Raw genomic sequence first — 19,505 nt, 5'->3', positions numbered from 1 at the left:
TGAACAACTAAATAAATAAGAGTCCGTTGTATATCAAGCAGCAGGAAAAGACCACACAAAAAGCAATTACGTTAGTCCACAGATTAAGTTTTATTCAAACCCAGAAGAGAAAAAGCAGCACTAAGTGCAGTGTCTCAAGGATGCAGCGTAACATCTTTACCTTAGAAAAAGGAATTAAACATAACAGTCGGCAAAGAGGCAGTTAAATGGAATTTTTCAGTGGCAAGGGGGACAAGGAAGCCCATCACAGCAGGCCTGCGGTGTTAGAAATCAGGAGAAGAGATTTCTGTACATCTCAAGAGCAACAAGAATGTGTTCCTTCCCCCCTTTGCTTGAGAAGTAAAACTCTGCAAGTGTTTGGCTCCAGGGTCCCTTGAGAGAGAGTTGGCTCCGACTCTCTGAGCAAAGAGGAAGGAAAAGGGGGTCCTGCAAGGAGAGGATGAGGGGAAGACCCCCTTTTCTAGGGGTGGGGGAGAGGGATTGGGCTCCCAGGTCAAGAGAGCACCTTGTATCTTGGCACTGAAAAGACACCCCCCCCCACTTTGTGCCAAAAGTTAGTTCCAATTTGAAAACCACCTGAAACGCCCCCTAGTCCAGACCTCACAAGGGAACATTTTAGCTGCACTTCCTGCATTGCAGGGGGCGGGTCTAGATGACCCTTGGGGTCCCTTCAACTCAAGGATCTCAGACTCAGAAGAGCCACAGAAACACACAGGCCCGATATTGGGGGAGGGGGGCTGGCCCAGGAGGCCTTGCCAGGCCGGGGGGCACAGCACAATGGCTTCAGCCGGCCCTCCAGAACCAGCCCCCCTCAATGGGCTTTGCACTACAACTCCCAACCGGGCCTGCCAGCAGAAGGCAGGGGGGATGGAAACAGCCGCCCAAAAGGTCCGGCCAGCTCCAGAGGCGACCCAAGGCTGCTCTCCAACGGGGCGCTGCTCCAGGCATCTGAGTTGCCCAGTTCAAGGGAGCTGGCGGGACTAAGAACCGGGGTTCCTGAATTGCAGGGGTTGGACTAGATGAGCCTGGAGTGTCCTCTTGCACGATTCCTCTTCTGGCTCTCAATGACAGGTCTGGAAATTTGCCCTGAAGCTGCTTCACAAGGAGCTCTATTCCCCCCTGCGTCTTAAACTACCCTTTGACAGGTGTGCGTGCAGGAGCCAGGCCCTGTGACCAATAGGACTCTGCAGGACTGGGGCCTTCCTAAGTTTGTTCTGGAGAGGCAAGGTGCGGCCTCACAGGGGAGACCACTTGGTAACTCACTGCACCTGGTGGCAAGAGCCGGGAAGGGATAGAAGGTCAGCATTTTCCCTTCGGCTCTTTGCCACAGCAACACGTTCCCTGCCTTGCTGCGTTTGGTTCCTTGACTCCTTGCTTCTTGATCCTCGGACCCTTTGCTTCCTGATTCCTGGACTCCCATTCCTGCTCCCACCCTGCCATCTTGCCCCCGGTCCCGACGTCCCCAGCCGGGACTTGATTGCCCATGAACTGGACTGTGACACTTGGACTGGCAACCATCTCCAAGCTCCTTGCTCTACACTCCCAACCAAAAATGCATTAGATTCTGCTTCCTCCATGTGCCCAATTCTTAAATAGGCTTTATTTTAAAATTAGCGGGGGGGGGGGGAGAGTTAGAGATGGCTTAGTCTTCCAAACAACCCTTTATCCATTATAATAACAACAATAATAAATTATTTATACCCTGCCCATCTGGCTGGGCTTCCCCAGATACTCTGGGCGGCTTCCAACAAAATATTAAAATAACAGTGATGCATCTAACATTAAAAGCTTCCCTAAACAGGACTGCCTTCAGATGTCTTCTAAAAGTCTGGTAGTAGTTGTTCTCTTTGACATCTGGTGGGAGGGCGTTCCACAGGGCAGGTGCCACTACCGAGAAGGCCCTCTGCCTGGTTCCCTGTAACTTGGCTTCTTGCAGTGGAGGAACCTCCAGAGGGAACCTCGGTGCTGGACTTCAGCGTCCAGGTAGAATGATGGAGGTGGAGACGCTCCTTCATTAGTTAGTAGACAAGCTTCCCAGTGCAAGGAGAGGAAAGCAGACCTCTGAACCCAGCCTGGCCCCCCCCCAAATTCTGGCCGCATGCCTTGAGGCCCCAAGATGGGTGGAGGAATGCCTGGAGGGCAGCTGCTGGTTGGGACTTTGATTGGGGCAGGGTGGGGGCACAGGGAGAGGGAGACAGGAAGACCGGCCAGGGGGTGGCACTGGGGGGATTTATTCACATTGGTTTTCTACCCAAAAGCCACCACCCTCGGCTGTGAGGAGGGTGGCGCCTCCTCCATGAATTAGTCTTCCACTCCCAGCCACTCCGCTCAAACCTTTGCTAAAATCCTGCTCTCCTCCCTCCTCTCCGTCTCAGACGCTGGGCTTTCTGTCTCATCTCAAGAACCGCCAAAGCGCCCGCAATTGCCTCTTATCTTCCACCCAAACCGTCCACATCAATCCTAAGCGTCTCCTGTTCTGATTTCCATTTTTTGTCTTCCAGCTTTTAAAGACTTCTCCTCCCTTCCTTTCATGGAGATATCTAGTGCTTCTGTTTTCTTTGTCAGTGTCTCTACTTTAGTGGTCAAATTTGTCACCATTTCACTATTTCTATCAATTCGGGCTAATAGCTTCTCCAAATTGTCCATCTCTTCAGTCAGGTCTTTTTTAAGTCAGCAAAAGTTCCACGAATTCAGATGGGGACCTGTCTCCTGGGTCTTGCTCTGAAGATCTTCTACTCAGGCCCGGTGTTAACTGTTTTTCAACTGCCATAGTCAAAATCTCACTCTCCCTTTTCCAGCAGCACCTTATCAGTTTGTCAAGGCCACAAAATAACTCTTTCCTAAGAGATCCTGTTTCCTGCATTTTTCCAGCCCTCCCTCTTCCTTCCAGCCTGATACCCAACACACATAAGCTGTTTAACAGAAAATCCAATTTCTCAAATTAAGATTCAAATTAAACAAATAAACCAAATAATTACTTTAAGAGATGAACCATAAAACAGAAAAAAGAATGTGTCCAAGAGGACATAGCAATTTAGATGTCCAAATAAGAGTGGTTGTCTTGCAGGAATCCAATTCTCTTTAAGTGGCTCAGAGTAGAAGAAATATTTTCCTTCAAAAAGAAACAAACTTGTCCAAACCTGTCCTATTTTGGCTTTTTCAGTGAGCTCTAAGTCCTTTTAAGAGCTCCAATTATTTTTTAAAGAACTTTAAAAGCCAGTGTGGTGTAGTGGTTAAGAGCGGAAGACTCATAATATGGTGAACCGGGTCCCCGTCTCCGCTCCTCCACCTGCAGCTGCTGGGTGACCTTGGGCTAGTCACACTTCTCTGAAGTCTCTCAGTCTCACTCACCTCACAGAGTGTTTGTTGGAGAGGAAGGGAAAGGAGATTGTGAGCCGCTTTGAGACTCCTTAGGGGAGTGATAAAGCGGGATATCAAATCCAAACTCTTCTCTTCTCTTCTTCTTTAAAAATGAGACCAGAGTTTCATAAATCCCTCCGATCACACTCTTGGCACTAAAATGGTTTCTACCCTGTGTGAATTCTCTGATGGGAAATGAGATTGTTGCTTTGACTGAAGCTCTTTCCACATTGCAAGCACTGATAGGGTTTCTCCCCTGTATGGATTTTTTGATGGGCTGTGAGACTTTCTTTCCTGGTGAAGCTCTTTCCACATTCCAGGCACTGAAAGGGGTTTTCTCCTGTATGAATTCTTTGATGGGAAGTGAAACTTATTTTCCAGGTGAAGCTCTTTCCACATTCCAAGCACTTAAAGGGTTTCTCCCCTGTATGAATCCTTTGATGGGAAGTGAGTTTGGCACTGTTAATGAATCCCTTTCCACATTCCACACACTTGTATGGTTTCTCCCCTGTATGGATTTTTTTATGGGAAGCAAAACTCTGTTTCCAGCTGAAGCTCTTTCCACACTCCAAGCACTGATAGGGTTTCCCCCTTGTATGAATTCTTCGATGAGAATTGCAATCTGAGCAATTCCTGAAGCTCTTTCCACACTCCAAGCACTGATATGGTTTCTCCCCTGTATGAATTCTTTGATGGGAAGTGAAACACTTTTTCCAAGTGAAGCTCTTTCCACACTCCAAGCACTGATATGGTTTTTCCCCTGTATGAATTCTTTGATGGGAAGTGAAACTGGAGCTTTCACTGAAGCTCTTTCCACATTCCAAGCAATGATAAGGTTTCTCCCCTGTATGAATTCTTTGATGGGTAGTGAAACTGTCCTTTCGAACGAAGCTCTTTCCACATTCCGCACACTGATAAGGTTTCTCCCCTGTATGAAGTCTACGATGAGAAGTGAGATGGTAGCTGTGACTGAAGCTCTTTCCACATTCCGCGCACTGATAAGGTTTCTCCCCTGTATGAATTCTTTGATGGACAGTGAAACCTTCTTTCCTGGTGAAGCTCTTTCCACATTCCAAGCACTGATAGGGTTTCTCCCCTGTATGGATTTTTTGATGGGAAGTGAAATTGTCCTTTCGACTGAAGCTCTTCTCACATTCCAAGCATTGATAGGGTTTTTCTCCTGTATGAATTCTTTTATGGGAAATGAAACTTATTTTCCAGGTGAAGCTCTTTCCACATTCCAAACACTGATAGGGTTTCTCCCCTGAATGAATTCTTTGGTGGCAAATGAAACTGTCCTTTCGACTGAAGCTCTTTCCACATTCTAAGCATTGATAGGGTTTCTCCCCTGTATGAATTCTTTGATGGGCAATGAGATGGGAGCACTGACTGAAGCTCTTTCCACATTCCAAGCACTGATAAGGTTTCTCCCCTGTATGAATTCTTTGATGGGAAGTGAAACTTTCTTTCCTGGTGAAGCTCTTTCCACATTCCAAGCACTGATAGTGTTTCTTCTCAAGGGCATTTCTTTGATGGGAAGTGGAAGGGGAGCTCTGCCTGAAGCCCTCTCCACAGTCTGAATCCTGATATGGATCCTCCACTGTGTGGATTTTGTTGTGGTCTCCCTTGTTCTTCATTTCCAATTCATCACCACCTGAAACAAACAGGAATTATATTAGAGCCTTGGGAAGAAATACAGTCCCAAATTATGCAGCAATCCTCATTAATGTTTTGACAGGGAAAAACTGAAAGGAGTTAGATGTTATAATGTTCCTTTGTTCTGTAAAAATGTGTAGTTTCATATACAAATCAAGTTGAATATTGGATGTTTTCTCTCTTAAGTTTTTAAAAGATAACTGTACAGCTTGACTTGGTAACATCATTTTGTTCAAACTTAAATATGGACCTGTACTATATTCATAAATAAAGTGTGCTTTTATCATTATTTAAATGGTAGCCAATGAAGGAAAGTTCCCTGTTCAAAATTAAAATATATTCTATATATTCTAAAAAATTATTATTTATAACCCACCCATCTGGTTGGGTTTTCCCAGTCACTCTGGGTGGGTTCCAACAAAATATTAAAATATAATAGGCCTTCACATATTAAAAGCTTCCCTAAACAGGGCTGCCTTCAGATGTCGTCTAAAAGTCTGGTAGTTGTTCTCTTTGACATCTGGTGGGAGGGCGTTCCACAGGGCGGGTGCCACCACCGAGAAGGCCCTCTACCTGGTTCCCTGTAACCTCACTTCTTGCAGGGAGGGAACTGCCAGAAGACCCTCGGAGCTGGACCTCAGTGTCTGGGTAGAACGATGGAGGTGAAGATGCTCCTTCAGGCATACTGGACCGAGGCCGTTTAGGGCTTTAAAAGTCAGCACCAACACTTTGAATTGTGCTCGGAAACGTACTGGTAGCCAATGTAGGTCTTTCAGGACCAGTGTTATGTGGTCTCAGTGGCCACTCCCAGTCACCAGTCTAGCTGCCGCATTCTGGATTAGTTGGTAGTTTCCAGGTCACCTTCAAAGGAAGCCCCACATAGAGCACATTGCAATAGTCCAAGCGGGAGATAACTAGAACATGCACCACTCTGGCGAGACAGTCTGCGGGCAGATAGGGTCTCATCCTGCGTACGAGATGGAGCTGGTAGACAGCTGCCCTGGACACCAAATTGACCTGTACCTCCATGGACAGCTGCAAATCCAAAATGACTCCCAGGCTGCGCACCTGGTCTTCAGGGGCACAGTTACCCTATTCAGGACCAGGGAGTCCTCCACACCTGCCCACCTCCGGTCCCCAATTTGGATGTTTTCTTAAATTCTCGACATCACAGATTGCAGCAAAAACTTGTCATATCAGCATTAGTATTATTATTCAAGTTTCCTTACTTAAATGTTACATGACATGGAGAAATTACAGGGGACAAGGCAGGGAGCCTTCTTGATAGGGGAACCCACCCTGTGGAACACCCTCCCATCAGATGTCAAGGAAATAACGATGCAACTGTTAGAGGACTTCTGTTTTTTGTTTTTTTTTAAATTTCATCCCTTTAATTTTTAAATTAGATTAGCTCATTGAACACAGATTCAGAGTGAATATTATAATTTAGGAAACCCTCTACTTAGTAGATTTGTTAGATAGTTGGTGTTTTTTTTTTTAAAAAAAATGATATTTATTAAGGTTTCAAAAACAATAGATTACACAGATAAAAAGAAAATAAAAAATAAAAAATAAAAAAGAGAAAAAATACAAAATACAAAATACAGAAAAAAGATAAAATACACTTAAAAACAAATCAATCTTTCCATACCTTACATTTCATTTCCTTGCTTCCCTGACCTCCTCTCACCTCCCTTTTTTGTATTCCAGTTCAATTGGTTAATTCAGCAATTCCTTTCCCTCTTTGTTTTTGTCTTAATCTTTTAACTTAATAAATTATAGCTTTGGATTCTCACCTATTAACAATCCATTTTTACATACACCTTTATAACATTGCTGCTAAAACCACTTAACTTCATTCTGACATCATTCTAACATTCATTAATTTTGCAGTATTTCTGTAAATAGTCTTTAAATTTCTTCCAATCTTCTTCCACCGACTCTTCTCCCTGGTCTCGGATTCTGCCAGTCATTTCCGCCAATTCCATGTAGTCCATCACCTTCATCTGCCATTCTTCCAGAGTGGGTAGATCTTGTGTCTTCCAATACTTTGCAATAAGTATTCTTGCTGCTGTTGTGGCATACATAAAGAAAGTTCTGTCCTTCTTTGGCACCAATTGGCCGACTATGCCCAGGAGAAAGGCCTCTGGTTTCTTCAAGAAGGTATATTTGAATACCTTTTTCATTTCATTATATATCATCTCCCAGAAAGCCTTAATCCTTGGGCACAAATGTACCTTCAGTTTCTTTACATTTCCAACATTTATTATCGGGCAAATGATAGATTTTTGCAAGGTTGACTGGGGTCATGTACCACCTGTATATCATTTTCATAATATTCTCTCTTAAGGCATTACATGCTGTAAACTTCATACCTGTGGTCCATAACTGTTCCCAGTCAGCCATCATTATGTTATGTCCAACATCTTGTGCCCATTTAATCATAGCAGATTTCACTGTTTCATCCTGAGTATTCCATTTCAACAGCAAGTTATACATCTTTGACAAAATCTTAGTTTTGGGTTCTAACAGTTCTGTTTCTAACTTTGATTTTTCCACCTGGAAGCCAATTTTCTTGTCCAAATTATATGCCTCCATTATCTGATAATAATGAAGCCAATCTCGCACTTTGTTTTTTAGTTTCTCAAAGCTCTGCAGTTTCAATCTATCTCTCTATTGTTCCAGAATTTCCCAATATTTCGGCCATTTGGCCTCCATATTGAGCTTTTTCTGAACTTTCGCTTCCATCGGTGACAGCCACCTTGGGGTTTTATTTTCCAATAGATCCTTATATCTTATCCAGACATTAAACAATGCTTTCCTGACAATATGATTTTTAAATGCTTTATGTGCTTTGACCTTATCATACCACAAATATGCATGCCATCCAAATACATTATTAAAACCTTCTAAGTCCAAAATGTCTGTGTTTTCAAGAAGCAGCCATTCTTTCAGCCAGCAAAAAGCTGCTGATTCATAATAAAGTTTAAGATCTGGCAGGGCAAATCCGCCTCTTTCCTTTGCATCCGTTAGTATTTTAAATTTTATTCTGGGCTTCTTGCCCTGCCAGACAAATCTAGAAATATCTCTCTGCCACTTCTTGAAGAAATCCATTTTGTCCAAAATTTGAAACAAAAACAACATTCTAGGCAATACATTCATTTTTATTGCAGCAATACGGCCTAGCAGTGAAAGCTTCAAATTTGACCATATTTCTAAATCTTTTTTCACTTCAGCCCAGCATTTTTCATAATTGTCTTTAAATAGATTCCCATTTTTAGCTGTCATGTTGATCCCCAGGTATTTCACTTTCTTAACCACTGTTAAACCTGTCTCATTCTGAAGCCTCTCTCTCTCAATCGCTGTTAAATTTTTCTCTAAGACCTTTGTTTTTAACTTATTCAGCTTAAATCCTGCAACCTGACCAAATTCTTGAATCAGTTCCAAAACCCTTTTAGTACTAGATTCTGGCTCCTGTAGTGTCAATACTAAGTCATCTGCAAATGCTCTCAATTTGTACTGTTTAGCTCCGACTTGTATACCTTTAACCAACTGGTCCCTTCTAATCATATTCAGCAGGACCTCCAGGACCAATATAAAAAGCAATGGGGAGATTGGGCAACCTTGTCGTGTCCCTTTTTCTATCTTGAATTCCTCTGTCACCACATTATTTACAATTAATTTAGCCTTTTGTTCTGAATATATTGCACTTATACCGTTTTCAAAGCCTTGGCCTATCCCCATCCCCTGTAGGTTCTTCTTCATGAAACGCCAAGAAATGTTGTCAAAAGCTTTCTCCGCGTCCACAAATATCAAAACTGCCTTAGTATTTATATTCACTTGTAATTTTTCTAAAATATTGATTATGTTTCTCACATTATCAGATAAATGTCTACCCAGGAGAAAGCCTGCTTGATCTTTATGTATCTCTTCCACTAGCACTCTTTTTAGTCTTTTAGCCAAAATGTCTGCAAGAATTTTATAATCCACATTGAGCAGTGTTATGGGGCGGTAGTTCTTAAGCTGCGTCTTTTCAGTCTCTGTTTTCGGTACAAGTGTAATATACGCTTCTTTCCACGACTCTGGTGCCCTTTTTCCACCCATTATTTCGTTACAGACTTCTTTTAAAGGTTGTACTAACCATTCTTTTAAAGATCTGTAGTATCTAGAAGTCAGTCCATCTGGTCCTGGAGATTTACCTAGTTGCATATTCTGAATGGCACCTTCTACCTTCTGTTCAGTTATTTTATAGTTCAACATTAATTTATTTTCTTGAGAGATTTTTTGTAATCCATTTGTTTTCAAAAATGGGTCTACGTCAATTTCTTTCTGTGGCCCTTGTGTATATAGTTGTTTAAAGTACCTCTGGAAACAATTTCTAATCTCAGCTGGGTTCTGTATGTTCCTTCCTTCCACTTCTAAATTTGTAACAGTATTTAATTTTTGTCATTTTTTCATTTGCCAAGCCAACAATTTCCCACATTTATTAGCCGACTCAAATGTCTTTTGTCTCATTTGTTTAATTTTCCATTCTATCTCCTGATTCATCATTTTCATGTATTGTACTTGATGTAACTTTATTTCTCTCAAAATCTCTTGCGACTTTGGTTTTGCTCTCAATCTCTTTTCACTTTCCTTTATTTTCTCCAATATTTTATCCTTCTTCTCATTTTGGATTCTCTTCTTTAATGCATTGTGTTGTATCAAGAACCCTCTCATAACTGCTTTGCTTGCGTCCCAGATTACTCTTTTTTCAACATTGGTGTTCATATTTATCTCAAAATAGTCTCTCAAGGTTTTTTGGGCCTTCTTAATCACTTCTTCATCTCTAAATAAGGTATCATTCATCCTCCATCTGAAGGAACCGGTTGGTGTTAGTTTCATTTCCATCTTAACAGCATTATGGTCGGAGCAGGTTTTTGGGCAGATTTCCGCTTTTCTTGTCTTTGGTGCCATTCCTCTAGTTACCCATATTTGGTCAATTCTTGTCCATGTCAGTTTGGCTTCAGAGAAGAAGGTTCCCTCTCTGGCCAAGGGATTCTTTGTTCTCCAAATATCAACTAAGTCCAAGTTGTCTGTCATCTCAAAGAAGGTTTTCAGTAGTCTACCATCCTTAGTGACTACCTGTCTTTGTGCCTTGTCCATATGTGTAGATACCACTCCGTTCATATCGCCCATCAAAATCACATTATAGTCCAAATAGTCCATCAAGGTCTCATGCAACTTTTAAAAGAATTCAGATTTCCCCTCGTTTGGTGCATAAACTCCTACTATTAAGAATTTCTCTCCTTGTATTTGAATTTCAATTGCCACAAATCTTCCTTGGTCATCTTTGAAGATAAATTTCGGTAATAGTCTCTCCTTTGCATAAATCACTACTCCTCTTTTTTTAACTTTATCCGAAGAAATAAATTCCTGGCCCAGTCTTTTATTGATCAATACTTTCCTGTGTAGCCTTGTTACATGTGTTTCCTGTAAACAAATCAAGTCCAATTGTTCCTTTTTTAATAAATGAAACACAGATTTCCTTTTCTGAGGGGAGTTCAGACCATTACAATTCCAGCTTAATAGTTGCAGAGCCATGATGTAGTTACTTTACTTCTCCTCCAATTGCTCCAAGTGCTTGTTCCTGTTCTGTCGGTGGTATCACCTTCTCCAGGCGGTCTCTTAATTCAAAAGGTAGTCTTGGTATGTCTAAAATTCCTCTTTCTAGTATTCTTGGCTCTTCTCCAGCTTCTTTCTGCAGGTCTTCTCCGTGGTCTCTCAAAAATCTTTCTTTGTCGTCCTCTGATCTTATTTTTATCTTTCTTCCTTTGAAGCTAAAAGAAAGGCCTTGGGGGAATTCCCACCTAAAGATGATTTTGTTGCTTCTCAGCAGGGCAACCAGATCTCTATAATTGGACCTAAGGTCCAAAAGATATTTTGGAATGTCCTTAAATATCTCCACTTTTGACTGGTGTATTTCCAAAGTCTTCTGGAAGTGCAGACTCAAGATTTTGTCTCTCTCCTCTTTTGTTCGGAGGGTGATCAAACAGTCTCTCACCCTGTTCTTCTTCCCTCCTCTTCCAAGCCTGAAAGCACTCACTGCCTTAAAGTTATCCTTCTCCAAATCTGGGTTCCAAAAGTCTGCAAATTCCTGCGTAAGAAAGTCAGTCAAGTTATCTTTCTCAAGTTCAGGTACGGCCCTGATCCTCAAATTCGTTTGCTTCTCCTTCAATTCAATCATAGACAATATTGACCTGTGGTCTTCAAGTTGCTTGTGTATCGGTGGTATCTTCTCTTCTACAGCAACTGCTATTTCCTTTGCTTCTTCAGCTGTCTTTCGGGTCAAAGTAGATTCCTGTAGCAATTTCTCAATAGTTTCTGTGTTAGTATTTACCTTCTGTCCCAAATTGTTAATGCTTGTGGTATTTTGATCAATTTTAACTAATGCTTCAGCTACTTGTTTACTTAGTTTTTCCAGAGATTCATTAATTTTACCTAGTGCCTGAGCTAAAACATCTTCGGATGCCATTCCTTTGGGTTTAGATTGTACCAATGCAGCCCCTGTTGGTAAGCCAGAAGGGCCAGATGTTGATGCTCTTCGCTGCAGCCCAACGTCTGTGCGAAACAATCTGCCAGACCTCGTTGTTTTTTCCTGAAGCAAATCTATTTTCTCTTTTCCATTTGCCATAACAGTCTAGATAAGGCCCAAGGTCAGTCCCACGATCAGAGTTTGTTATGAAGTGGAAAATTCCCCTGGCCCAGTTGTTATTGTAACAATCTCAAACTTCCTCTAGGGGGAGACAGTAACAGGCAGCAGTTGTTACCTTAAAATAAATAACCTTTTTTCTTTTAATCCCCCAGTTCACAAAATAGACGACAGTTTCAATTTCAGTTATTTTCCAGTTACTTTGAAACCAGGAGAAGCCAGCCAAAAATATTGTATCTCACTTGTATCACACTTGCAGAGTTAGCTGTCAAAAAGTACTTTCACCAACAGCGCATTTCACAGTACGGCATTCTTATTGTTCATTGGCAGCCCATTCCCAGGTTTTAAGCAGTGGATTTTAGCTTCCTTTTCTCTCTTTTTACAGGAAAATACAGTTCAGACATTTCCCCCCTCCTCTCCTGCAATCAAGGGGGGAAATCGCTTGTTTTTGATGATAGAATTATAGTCCTTTTCAAGCGTCTTTCAAGGTTTTAGCTTACAAGTTCATTGCTTTACTCTATTTACAAAGAACGGAAGGCAGACTTCCTGTTTATGCCTCTCCGCTTCGGTATGCAATTACTTCTTTTTTTCTCCTTTATTTCCCAAATTAACCTACTCACGGATCGTTGTTTTGTAGCCAAATTGTCACAGGAAAAAGGTAGCGCTCTCCGGCAACGGCTGTGCGGCTTCGCTCCACGGAAGAAGCAGTTGACTCACAGCACTGCGCCGCTTCCCCGCTTCACTCCGGAACCCGTAATCGGGCTCCTTTGGAAATTGGGGGGGCGCAAAAGGTGCCCGCTGAGTCCCACGGTCACAGGCTTCACCCGCCTGTGATTTTTGAAGGGTCCCCGCTTCGCCGTAGCGGTACAGACCCGATTCCCGCAGAGCCGGTCCCCTCCGAGTCAGAGGGAATCCACCATTACCGATGGCACCACCCCGGAAGTCCCCTGTTAGAGGACTTCTGAAGGCACCTCAGTATTGGGAAGTTTTTAATGTTTGATGTTTTATTATGCTTTTATATTTGTTGGAAGTTGCTCAGAGTGGCTGGGGCAATCCAATCAGATGGGAAGGACAAAAATAATAAAATTATCATTATTGTTACTACAGGGTTCACAGTCAGAGGTTCAAAAGCCCTGCCTGTTTTGGGATGGAGTTTGTTTGGTTCAGTCGTGGAATCTGTGCCATCTCCAATGTCAAGCGACTCTTTGGTCAACCAGAGAGAGACAGAAGCAAGAACAAAAGCAGGAAACGTGACTGAAGCTACTTCAACACCTCAAATCACTATGAATCCTACATTTAAGAAGGCCTGGGCAGTTCAGACAGCCTGATCATGGTTTTAAACGGCAGAACTGGAGGAAGAATATTCACAGGGAAAACAATCAATAGCCATCCCTCCAAGGTTTGCTGTGGGAGTGTTAACATCCCAGGTGCTGTGAGTGGCGCTGTTGAGCCCCATCAAAATATCAGAGGTTCATCATCTAGACAGATGTCTTGAATTACAAAACAGATAGGATGATCCAATAGGGAGCCTTACCGAGAGAGTCCAAGATCCCACGATTCTCCTCCATGACTTCCTTATGGAGAGCTCTCTGGTCAGGATCCAGCAACGCCCACTCCTCATCTGTGAAATGGACAGCCACATCTTCACAGCACACTGGACCCTAACAGAAAAGGAAAAAGGCTGTCCTCTTAGAGAACATTCACTTGGCTTTGTTGTTTTCTACAGCGGCCAGACCCCTCTCTGCCTTCCTCATCCCTCTCTCCTGCTGCAGCTTCTGCCTCGGAGTCTGGGCTGCTCTCTGCCACAGACTCCCTCTGCTCCCTGAGCCCTCTTCCCTCTCCAGCTTCAGACCCCTCCTCCTCCTCCTCCCAGTCACCTCCCTCTTCTCTGGCTCCTCCCACCATTCCTCTGCATCCAACTGTGTCCAGCCAGTCTGCATCCAAGCAGTCCTTCCCCACAAGGCTCCTTCCCCCTACCTGATCTGGGTCCACAGCTGCTGCCTCCCCTCCACCACCATGAAAAGATGAAGGAGCAGGTCTTGGTGGCATCATTCCGTCACCTGGGAGAGACCAAGGAAAGTGGAAACCGTGAGCGCCTGCTTCTCTCAGAGGTGAAACAGTGCATCTCTAAGTACAGATGGGGCTTGTCCAAGTCTCCCCTGCTAGCTTCCGGTTCCGCTCTGCCTTAATGGAGGCAGCGGGAGATCGTTGGCAAAGGAAAAACAAGGATGACTGAGGGTAATTCTCCTTGCAAGTTGCCCCCAGGGACAGGGGGGAATGGGCTTCACTCCCAGTTTGTCTCGCTACCAGGCTCTGGCTCCGGCATGGATTGCGAGAGGCAGGAAGGTGCTGAGTGCAAAAGCCCTTCGCCTGCCGAAAACCCTCCTTCGCTGCCATTAAGAAGCAGAGGTTCTCCTGTCAATTAGAGCTCAATTTGGACTAATGTACAGGCGTTGCTGGAAGAGATGAGATCATAAACTGCGGAATTGAACCAGCTGCAAGGTCTTTAAGGTTTGAATTTGAGAATAAACTTCATTTGCTGCAAAAGACAGTGAGTGGGGGGAGGGGAGCCTATGGCTTCTTTATATAACGTTTTCTTCTCTGCATTTATGATTCGGCAGCCCGCCATTGAATACTAGTTCAAAATATATATGTACAGGTGAGCAGGGATGAAACTGGATTGCAGATATGAAATATAACATCAAATGGAACTGTGTGTGTAAAAACAAAAAGGAAAAAGGGAGGGAAGCTCTATTTTGTTTACGATGGAAAATTAGAGCTGACTCTTCCCTATCCTGTATTATATACAGACTGAACTGATTAATGCTAAAAGGACTTGGAATTTAATCTAATTGGATAAATGTGCATTTATCTTCGGCCAGACAGAGGGATGTAAGGAATCTGAAAGTTGTGTAGGAGCTGATAAGGTTCATTACTGAGTCATTTGCAATTCTGACTGATCCCTCTCCTTCCCAGGCAGAGAAGAAAAATGGCAAAAACTGATTATTTATTGGGACAGTGTGATTTTTGCAGCTGCTGTTAAAGTTGCCAAACAACGAAGCACAGGACAGAGCGATGGAGAATTTCTGAAACCACAATGGGATATTAGCTCCGCCCAAGGAATGATGGAGAACAGCAACAACCAGGAAATGATAAAATATTTTACAAGGACAGGAAAAAACATCACGAACAGGAAGATTGCCACACATGGGAAGAGTAAGGATATCGCTGGAGTGCCTCACTTGTAGTTTTATATATTATTTGTATAAAGGATTCTTATCTTGACAGGAGGGTAATTGAAAATAATAAGATTTTGGAATGCAGAAATCAAGAAAATCATCAAACCATCAGTTTTAGCATGCGGGGGGTGGGTGGGCCAACTATACTATAAAATTTGATATTTAAAGGTTGGTATTACTAATTGTATTGTAATTTCGCATTGTTATAATGAGGCCATTAATGAACTGTAATTTTAAACTAATCAAATCGGAAACGTCTCCCCTACTGAGTACATTTGGACTCATTTGTACCCATTTCATATAATAGTTGTGCAAAAATACATCTCCCCCCCTCTGAGCTCCAGGTGTCCTCCCCCAAAAGATGTAATGAACTCAGAGATTAGTTTCAAAACCAAGAGAATGTGACAAAACGGGGGAGAAAACACTCCTTCCTCCTTACCCAGAGGCCTCACTCTGGCGTCCAGCGGAGTCTTCTCTGCCTCAGAAGAATCAAGACCCATTTCTGCCAAAGGATCCTTCCTCTGAAAGAGCAACAAGGATTCAAAACAGAGAATGGGGAGAAGGGTTAGAGAAGGAATGGCAGAGGCAAGCGCTTTCGGGGGAGAAAGGTGAAAGCTGCTTCCTGCTTCGGCTAGACTGGTGTCTGGGGTTGGCTGCCAGGACCATGAAACATTGGTCCTCAAGGATCTTCACTGGCTCCCAGAACGTTTCCCAGCACAATTCAAAGTGTTGGCCTCAAAGGCCCAGTATACCCAAAGGAGCGTCTCCATGAACTGAGGTCCAGTTCCGAGGGTCTTCTGCTGATTCCCTCACTGTGATAAGTGAAGTTACAGGGAACCAGGCAGAAGACCTTCTCCACAGTGGGACACACCCTGGGGAATGCCCTCCCATCAGGTGATAAGGAGATAAGAAAATGCATAACTTTTAGAAGACATCTGATGTCTTCTTATGCTTTTATATGTGCTGGAAGGCACCTAGCCACATGGGTGTAATAATAATAATAATAATAATAATAATATGCTTTCCAAAAAAGGATGGGCCATTAGGAATTGATTTGGGAATACTCTCCCTCCTCTTTGGAGCCCCTTGGGAGTATCCAGAGGAAAGTCTCTCTCACCTGCTGCTCTGCCTGCTTCCTCTCCTCTGCCTGACTCAGGAGGAAACCTTCGGCCAGGGCCACCGCCTGGGAACTGGTCTCCGCTCCGCATTCCCTCACCCAGCTCTCCACCTCCAGAGGAAGGACAGCCAGGAACTGCTCCAAGATCACCAGGTCCAGCATCTGAGCTTTCGTGTGCCTTTCTGGCTTCAGCCATTGACGGCAAAGGTGGTAGAGTTGGTTGCAAACCTCTCGGGGTCCTTTGGCCTCCTGGAAGCAGAACTGCCTGAGCTGCTGGCTCTGCACCTCTGAACAAAGGGTGTCCTCCTCATCCACGATCTTCTGCATGGAGTTTTCACGCAATCCCCCACTGCTCCCAGTTTCCAGGGCGTGGCCTCTTCCTGCTTCAGGGCCAGCTGAGTCTTGCTCATCCATCTGGGCTCTCCGGAAGTCTCCAAGAGATCGGAAGGAGCCCCTTGGTCCTCTGCCAAGTTCTGTGTGTCCTAATGCAAGGTGCAGCAAATCCTATGAATCAAACACATTCTTCTATTACAAGATCAATACACAGTCAAGAGAAGAAGAATGTTCCCTGAGCAAGTGTAGGGAGAGGAGGAGGAGGAGGAAGTCATAACTGTGAATGACAAGTGAGTCATTTATATGAAGTGTAATTTGGAGCCAGGGCAATAGTGGGGGTCCCTCCCAACCCCACTTCATAGTCCAGAGCTTCGCCCCAACCCAACCATATCTGCTTGGGTGGCTTGGTGAGCAGCAGGGCCCATGTCTAGCTCCAGCCACCGTCCCTTTGGCACAGACAGGATGTGGCCATGTGACTTTGGTTAGGTTCTCAACTGGGGTCCCTCTTTTACTAATGGCATTTCTATCCCCCTTTTCTCCAACAGGCTCCAGGTGGTGTCAGGGACTGGACCCAAGAGGAATGCTGGAGACCCCCTTCCCTCCTCCTGAACCTTCCCGAGAAGAGGAGGACAGTATAGATTTACAACAGTGGTTTGCAGAAGGTCATAGTTCAGAGGCTGCAGAGGGGAGAAGCTGGGAAATATTGGGAGAGCAGCACCAGGGGAGAGACAGCTGACATACTCTGTGTCTTCAGAAAGCATTCCTGACCCTCCTTCTCCCAGGATCCAGCATGCATTGACAGTAGGAGAACAGGAAGCACAGATCAGCCGACGCAGGGATGACAGAGGGGGTGGGACTTTACTCAGAACAACGCCATTACTGCAATGGAGATGTGCTGTTCAAAGTCTCTCTCTGTAAGTATTGAATAAAGGACTCGGCAGGAACTCTTCTTGTTATTGACTTTTTGGCAGGCCATGGGGGAGGGATGGGATTCCCTGAAGCCTGACAGGAGGCATCTACCCCTCCTCATTGAAGACCCACGAAAATCCTTTGGCATACATGTAGTTCCTGTTTTAAAATACCTGCCTTGGTTGCCAGTTCATTTCTGGGCCTAAGTTCATCAACAGACCAACACTTTATATTGTTTAGTTGGCAATGGAAGAGGAGAAAGGCCCATGACTCACCCTTAATCGAAGCACAACCACAAGGGCTTTGCCATGTGGAATGCTCTCTGTTCACTCTGTTCTGTTTCCCCTTTATTTTTGGTCGCGTTCAAACCAATTCATTAACCCAAAAGTCATACGCTGACCACTGACAATGAACCTGATGTCGCAAATTTATTATGCTGCTTTTGTGATATACAAATGGCATGAGAAGACTTGCTTTATTTAACTCTATCCTTTATTATTCCTATGATCCTTCTTTATAAAACCCAATGAAAAGTTATTCAAAAAACAAGAGGAAACAACACACACACACACACACACACACACACACACACAGGCTCCATCTGTGTGGCATCTGATATGTTAGCAGGCTTTAAATTAATCACCAGAAAACGAAAAGGTTAGCAAAGAATATGAGAGGAGAAGACCAGAAGGTTTTGGTGGAGGAAACAGGGTTTCAAACCGAAAATAAAATATTTGTGTGTTACTGTGACAAATACCAATTTATGTTGTTTCAAAATAATTATGTGCTGAAATTAAAGGATATGTCAAGATGGGGGATGCAGAAATATTTACCTCTTGTTATGGCAGGGAAAATGCCAAGTTAAAATTAAAGTATTGCAAGATGCCAAGGAAAGCGAAGTAGGAAGTAATCCTCCTTTCTGTTTGTGCGCTTATTTAGATTCCTTGATTTTATCTTTGATAAAAAGATAGGGGGTATTGGATGCCCACTTTCGTCCATCTCCTTTCAAACATGAACGACATCTATTGAAAGAAAGAAAAATAAGGGGAAATAAAAGAAAGAGAGCCCCCCCCCGGCCAAGCCAGACTCCCAAGAGTCTTGGGAACCGTAGTTTGCGAAGGAGACACCGTCCAGCCGCCCCCTCGAGCCTGAAAACTCCCGGGAAGCTTGGGAAAGAGCCCATTCCTGCCCGGGGCTCGGGGGGCGGGGCGGGGGGCGGGTCCGCTGGCAGGCTCCGCCCTCTGTCGCCCCTCCCCCTCCCGGGCCAAGGAGAAGCCCGGCCGAGCCTGGTCCTGGGCAGGAGGAAGAGGCAAGCCAAGGAGCTGAGAAGCGCCCAGGCTCGAGAGCCATGATGTTACCTCAGCGTCGCGGGGCAGGGAGTTCCGCAGGCTTCCCCCGAGAGGAGACCCACCAGAGCCCGGCCGGCGAAGGCGAGGCCGGAAGGGACGTCAGGGGGGAGGAGGGGGAGGAGCGGCCCGCCTTCCTTTCCTGTCCTCTCTAGGAAGCCAGCTCGGCGCCCCTTCCCCCTTCTCTCTCCCGTCCGGGGCGTCGCGCAGGCGCAGAGCTGCTCCATCCGGGGCCTGGCGAGCTGCTCCCTCGGAGGGGAAGAGGCCGCCCTTGGCCCGCAATGGGGGAGAGGAGGGGCGCCTGGCCGGGAAGGGGAAGCCGGGTCCCGGAGGAGGAGGAGCCCCTCTCTCTGCCCGGGGCTCCGGGGGAGAACCAGGTCTCTGGCCCCTGGAGAAAAAAGGGGGGTGGAAATGCCACGGACAACTCAAGAACGAAGCGTCCCTTGTAGATCAAGCAGCAGGAAAGGACCACGCAAAAAGCAAGGACCTTAGTCCACAGATGAAGTTTCATTCAAAGCCAGAAGAGAAAAAGCAGCACTAAGTGCAGTGTCTCAAAGATGCAGCGTAACATCTTTACCTTAGAAAAAGGAATTAAACGTAACAGTCGGCAAAGAGGCAGTCAAATGGAATTTTTCAGTGGCAAGGGGGACAAGGAAGCCCATCACAGCAGGCCTGCGGTGTTAAAAATCAGGAGAAGAGATTTCTGTACATCTCAAGAGCAACAAGAATGTATTCCTTCCCACCCTTTGCTTGAGAAGTAAAACTCTGCAAGGGTTTGGCTCCAGGGTCCCTTGAGAGAGAGTTGGCTCCGACTCTCTGAGCAAAGAGGAAGGAAAAGGGGGTCCTGCAAGGAG

At 44.7% G+C, this 19,505-nt stretch overlaps 2 protein-coding genes across 2 annotated transcripts in view; both read right to left on the bottom strand.

Annotated features, from left to right (window-relative positions):
* Window positions 1-71: 71 nt before the first annotated feature.
* Window positions 72-18,753, bottom strand: LOC308484142 (uncharacterized protein). Its single transcript, XM_081018768.1, has 6 exons — window positions 18,717-18,753; window positions 16,064-16,567; window positions 15,386-15,467; window positions 13,685-13,767; window positions 13,242-13,368; window positions 72-5,014 (listed from the first exon to the last, which is right to left on the bottom strand). The coding sequence occupies exons 2-6, from the start codon at window positions 16,475-16,477 to the stop codon at window positions 3,528-3,530; spliced, it is 2,193 nt and encodes a 730-aa protein (XP_080874894.1). The 5' UTR covers window positions 16,478-16,567; window positions 18,717-18,753; the 3' UTR covers window positions 72-3,527.
* LOC308484111 (uncharacterized protein) overlaps window positions 72-19,505 on the bottom strand; it is a 34,663-nt gene continuing 15,229 nt past the window's right edge. The window contains exon 7 of the mRNA XM_081018686.1: window positions 72-3,140. The gene's annotated coding sequence lies outside the window, so the exon portion shown is untranslated. The remainder of the gene's footprint in view (window positions 3,141-19,505) is intronic.

Source organism: Podarcis pityusensis (genome assembly GCF_964106645.2).
Source record: "Podarcis pityusensis genome assembly, chromosome: 8".
Lineage (NCBI taxonomy): Eukaryota > Metazoa > Chordata > Lepidosauria > Squamata > Lacertidae > Podarcis > Podarcis pityusensis.
Note: the sequence above shows the minus strand (reverse complement) of the source record. Positions and strands in the feature narration are given on the sequence as shown.